Below are 5,302 nucleotides of genomic sequence, written 5' to 3'. Positions count from 1 at the left end.
TTAAGTTAATTAAAAATGGCCACGTTCTACTTTTGTAAAAGTAGAACCTTCCTTTTCTTATGTGAAAATATCACGATCCAACGTATAAAAAGGTCTGAATCTGCAATCATTTAAGTCTGTAATGATCTGTAGGGTTAGATTTAAACCTGGGCTCGTGGTCATGTGACAGTCATCTGTGGTAGCTGCTGTTTTTTGTTTACCAAAATCCCAAAGAGGTTGTCGGTGTTTTCTGTGACCTGCGGGACCAAACAGGCAGATCTGGATTGTAGTGGAAAAAAAAAAACTCCACTGATTGTCTTAAATGACACCAGCAAGAACTTTTCTGATGGCCGTCGTGGTAGAAGCTCCATCGTGTTCATCTTTTCCTCCCTTCCCCCCCTCGTCTGTAAATCTACATCGCAGCCAATGTGCTTACTGTAAACTTATCGTCAATGATTTTGGGAAAGTAAATTAAAAAAAAAAAAGATGTCATACTTGTGCAAATGAAAGCTGAATAAATAGATGACTTGAACAAATCAGAGCTTCTGGATGAGTCTTACTTTGATGTCGACAAACATTTATTCAATTAAAAAAAAAAAAAAAAAAACTATTGTGATCCAGCGATGGTTATCTGCGTCTTATCTTCGAGGATGGGCCGATTCGATGGACTGACTTAAGTTCCCTGCCTCCTGTCTCAGGACACACAGGAGGGACTGGGAACTCTCCACAATCTACAGGAAGGAAGAAGAGAAACTATGTGAATTTTGTCTTGTTTTTCCTGTGAGAGCGGTTTAGGAGTATTTGTTTTTCAGTGATTAACGTGAGCACGCAGGGAGTTCAGCATCCGCTGGGTGGATGCGTCACAAGCATGCTCGGACCTCGTCCTGCGGGATATGAAATCATAACAACGCAACGCAAGCTCACTCCGACACTACAGGAGGTTTTTTTTTTTTTTTTTTAAAGGCTTTTTGTGGAAGAAATGTCATGTTTTTAAGCACAAAACAACTGAATTGTTCATAAAAAGAGGGTTAATCTATTATAGGTCTTTAGAAGCTGTTAAAAGTTAAGATCTTTGTTTAAAAAAAAAAAAGACAAAACAAAGACATGCATTATTTAAAATACATCATGCCACAACAGTGTGTTCGCCTCTCAACAAACGTTATGAATGCAGAGGGGAAGAGTTTACAGATGTGGCCTAAAGGGTTCTTTTAAGAGTTTTAACACTCTTAACCCTTTATTGGCCAAGTGACTATTTTTCATCACTTCATTTTTTCATATTCAGCGTCAAACTATATATTTTTTGTTTATGTAACAACAGAATGGAGGTCTTAGTTGATATCAGAAGGACAATTTTAGGTTAAAATTTCTCATTTAAAAGGTATTTCATTAAGTGCTCTATGAAGGGTTAAGGCAGAGTGGTACACACTTTGCTGTAGGCGGTCTCTGTCTCCGCGATGGTGCGATCAAACGTGGCTCGGGCCGCCAGCTTTTGGGCCAGACTCTCGTTGATTCGGCTCAGCTTTTCTGAGAGGATGCGGATGTCATGCTGCAGCCGTTCTTTCTCCTCTTCTTCCTGCCTAATCTGCCGGTTCAGCTCATCCCGCTTCGAGAGGAGGTCCTCCAAACCTGATAGAGACCAAAATAAAGATAATTACTGTGGATGTCTTAAAATCTGTATTTCCATATGTCTTTCGATAGTTGAAGTTCTGACAACAAAGTCATACAAAAATGATCAATGAAAATCAAATATATCAATTCATGGAGGTCTGGATTTGGAGTTATACTCAAAATGAAAGTGGAAAAACACTACAGGCTGATCTAACTTTGATATAATGTCCTTTAAACAAGTCAAAATGAGGCTCAGTAGTGTGTGTGGCCTCCGTGTGCCTGTATGACCTCCCTACAACACCTGGGCATGCTCCTGATGAGGCGGCAGATGTTCTCCAGAGGGATCTCCTCTCAGACCTGGACTGAAGCATCTGCCAACTCCTGGACAGTCTGTGGTGCAGCTTGGTGTTCGTGGATGGAGCGAGACATGATGTCCCAGATGTGCTCAGCTGGATTCAGGTCTGGGGAACGGGCGGGCCAGTCCATAACATCAATGCCTTCGTGTTGCAGGAACTGCTGACACACTCCAGCCACATGAGGTCTAGCATTGTCTTGCATTAGGAGGAACCCAGGACCAACCGCAGCAGCATATGGTCCCACAAGGGGTCTGAGGATCTCATCTCGGTACCTAATGGCAGTCAGGCTACCTCTGGCGAGCACATGGAGGGCTGTGCGGCCCTCCAAAGAAATGCCACCCCACACCATTACTGACCCACTGCCAAACCGGTCATGGAGGATGTTGCAGGCAGCAGAACGTTCTCCACGGCGTCTCCAGACTCTGTCTCGTCTGTCACATGTGCTCAGTGTGAACCTGCTTTCATCTGTGAAGAGCACAGGGCGCCAGTGGTGAATTTGCCAATCTTGGTGTTCTCTGGCAAATGCCAAATGTCCTGCACGGTGTTGGGCTGTAAGCACAACCCCCACCTGTGGACGCCGAGCCCTCATACCACCTCATGGAGTCTGTTTCTGACTGTTGGAGCAGTCACATGCACATTTGTGGCCTGTTGGAGCTCATTTTGCAGGTCTCTGGCAGTGCTCCTCCTGTTCCTCCTTGCACAAAGAAGGAGGTAGCAGTCCTGCTGCTGGGTTGTTGCCCTCCCACGGCCTCCTCCACGTCTCCTGATGTACTGGCCTGTCTCCTGGTAGCACCTTCATGCTCTGGACGCTGACAGACACAGCAAACCTTCTTGCCACAGCTCACATTGATGTGCCATCCTGGATGAGCTGCACTACCTGAGCCACTTGTGTGGGTTGTAGACTCCGTCTCATGCTACTACTAGAGTGAAAGCACCGCCAGCATTCAAAAGTGACCAAAACATCAGTCAGAAGCATCAGAACTGAGAAGTGGTCTGTGGTCACCACCTGCAGAACCAATCCTTTATTGGGTGTGTCTTGAATTGCCTATATATATATTTTTTTAAATTTTTATTACAAATGCCGCATCAGTATTATTACAGTCTTTAAAATATTTGCTTTTTTAAACTATTAACTACATTCAAGATCAAGATGAATCAGTTTCTTTTAAAAAAACATAATGTCCTTAATTTCTATATTTGTTCTATTGGTTGTATTTATATTTATATATCGTTTTATCTCACTCACCAGATCAGATCCAGTATTTACTGTATCCAGTATCTGTTGAATTTAACAATGAAGGTAATATCTTCTATGGTATCATTATTTGTGTTTTAAAAAAGTAAGCAAGAGGATTAGATCTATCATTCCCATCATTTTTAACTTGTATTTAATACTTTCCATATATTCTTTATATTATTCTTGTTTTTTAAAAAATATTTTTTCATCATGATCCTTTTGACTATTTCTCATCATTTAGTCCATTTATTTTTTTTTATACCTTATATTTTAATTCTGCTTTATTGGTGCTCTTTATAAAAAAAATCTTTACAGCATGCATTTTTTTTTCTTTTTACAGACATAATGTTTTATTTTTAAAATGTTTTTTTCTACTTTGATTGTTTTATTTGCTGTAGCAAATTTAGTTGTATTCTAATAAGAAGAAGGGTTCATTTAAAGTCATTTAAAGAGTATATATATCCTGGACACAATCAGAAGGCAGATTTCAGCCTCAAGGTGAGGTCAGTTAACCTGCCACCGAGCCAAACCAGGACTAGATTAACTGGCACGTGACAAGGTTACAGGCATTAAAGCCATATGCATTTTTTTTTAAAAACTTCTATTTTTGCTCTTATAGAGAAGAGAAGATTAGTTAAAACTAGTACTGAAATGTCCCTGCTGTTTCCAGACAGCTGCACTTATAGGTGGTTTCGCTTGTGAACTGAGTTAAACGCTCTTTTCCAGGTGAATGTCTGATCTGTGGAAGCCAATCAGATTGTGTTTGATAAAAACCAGTATGGAAATTACTTGGGAAAAAAAGTGGATGAACTTCACTTAAAATTTAGACACTCGACAAATTCGTAATTGAGATTTAGGAACAAAACTGTGCAAAAACAATTATAAACTGCAGGAAAACGCGTTTTTCTTTCATGCCCGGACGACGTATCGTAGCTCCAAATTTATTTTACCAACTAAAAACTACCTAAATGCCTTCTACACATGCTCTTCGTTATAATAAAAAGGTATATATTAGTTTTAAACGAGAAAAAAGCGCAAACATACCCAAAGATCTATAAAAAGCTCCTGGATCCAAACGGTGATCCGGATAATTTCACCACAAAATTAAACCAGTTCTTCCTTTTTACATTTACAATAACTCCTGAAAACTTCATGAAACTCCGTCCATACCTTTTTTTTGAGTTAACATGAACAGAAACAAACAGATAAAAGCCGGTTAAAACATAACCTTGTATGTAATGATCGAAACAAGCTTCTTACATTTTACAACTTCATTGTTGTAAGACTGCAGAGCAGCGCCTTGTTGAGTCATGTCGGGTTGACGTTAATGTCCCAAACACGGTGGTTTGGTGACGGTAGTGTCGTCTTTCTGAGGAAAACAAGAGAAAGTAGCTCCAACTTCTGCAGCCTCGGTAGACCTGCAACCAATGTCCCTCCTGTCACCGCGCGCTCCCCTGACAACTAAACCGGATGTTTTGAAAGCTTCTTCTTCTACTATTAATTTAGCTGCCCGAGGTGGAATGCGTCGTGCTTGCGCCCCCTTCTGGCAGTAGGAGCCACGTTTTCTGATTGGATTTCAGGGATAGAATTTGATCATGTTTTGAAAATTGGTTGTTCACAGGGCCGGATTAAAAGTGCACAGGCCCCTGGGCCCAGAGTCTTCCAGGGGCCCCATTCCCCACCGCAACATTGTGAAAATTGTGAATGAAACGACATTTCTAACATCTCTCACCGAATGGTACCACTAGGAATACACTAGACACTGTGGTGCAACTATCTGGCTTTTATGTACATTTTGTTTCATGCCCAAACTGCTGGTGTTTGCTCTCCACATTGGCCCCAAGAGGGCCCTGGGCCTGTACCCATACGGCCAACTGGATAATCCGGCCTTGGTTGTTTAAATTAGATTAATTTAAACCAATCCAATCCAAGTTTTGATCTGGATTAAGCCTTCCGTTTGTATTGCTCACAACTTTTTTTAGAAACTTTGTTTCAGGAAACCAGGATTGTCCTAATCCAAATAAAGGGTTGGATTTTAAGGTGGAAAGAAAATGTGATAAAACTTTTAATTTGGTCAATGATATACTTTATTAAATTCAGTGCATGGGCTTTTATTTATATT

At 40.7% G+C, this 5,302-nt stretch overlaps 1 protein-coding gene across 1 annotated transcript; it reads right to left on the bottom strand.

Moving 5' to 3' along the window:
• Window positions 1-545: 545 nt before the first annotated feature.
• On the bottom strand, window positions 546-4,630 carry ssna1 (Sjogren syndrome nuclear autoantigen 1). Its single transcript, XM_079257208.1, has 3 exons — window positions 4,441-4,630; window positions 1,406-1,605; window positions 546-710 (listed from the first exon to the last, which is right to left on the bottom strand). Exons 1-3 carry the CDS (start codon window positions 4,490-4,492, stop codon window positions 618-620), a joined length of 345 nt encoding a protein of 114 aa, XP_079113334.1. The 5' UTR covers window positions 4,493-4,630; the 3' UTR covers window positions 546-617.
• Window positions 4,631-5,302: the final 672 nt, after the last annotated feature.

This window comes from Telmatherina bonti (genome assembly GCF_933228915.1).
Source record: "Telmatherina bonti genome assembly, chromosome: 17".
In the NCBI taxonomy this organism is placed as follows: domain Eukaryota; kingdom Metazoa; phylum Chordata; class Actinopteri; order Atheriniformes; family Telmatherinidae; genus Telmatherina; species Telmatherina bonti.
Note: the sequence above shows the minus strand (reverse complement) of the source record. Positions and strands in the feature narration are given on the sequence as shown.

What these genes read in the sequence shown, in the direction of transcription:
- ssna1 (XM_079257208.1), bottom strand. Translation starts at nt 4,492, where the DNA reads ATGACTCAACAAGGCGCTGCTCTGCAGTCTTACAACAATGAAGTTGTA. An exon ending in CAACAATGAAGTTGTAAAAT is followed by an intron (nt 1,606 to 4,440) that starts GTAAGAAGCTTG and finishes GGTCTCTATCAG; the next exon opens with GTTTGGAGGACCTCCTCTCG. An exon ending in CAGAGACCGCCTACAGCAAA is followed by an intron (nt 711 to 1,405) that starts GTGTGTACCACT and finishes TCCTTCCTGTAG; the next exon opens with ATTGTGGAGAGTTCCCAGTC.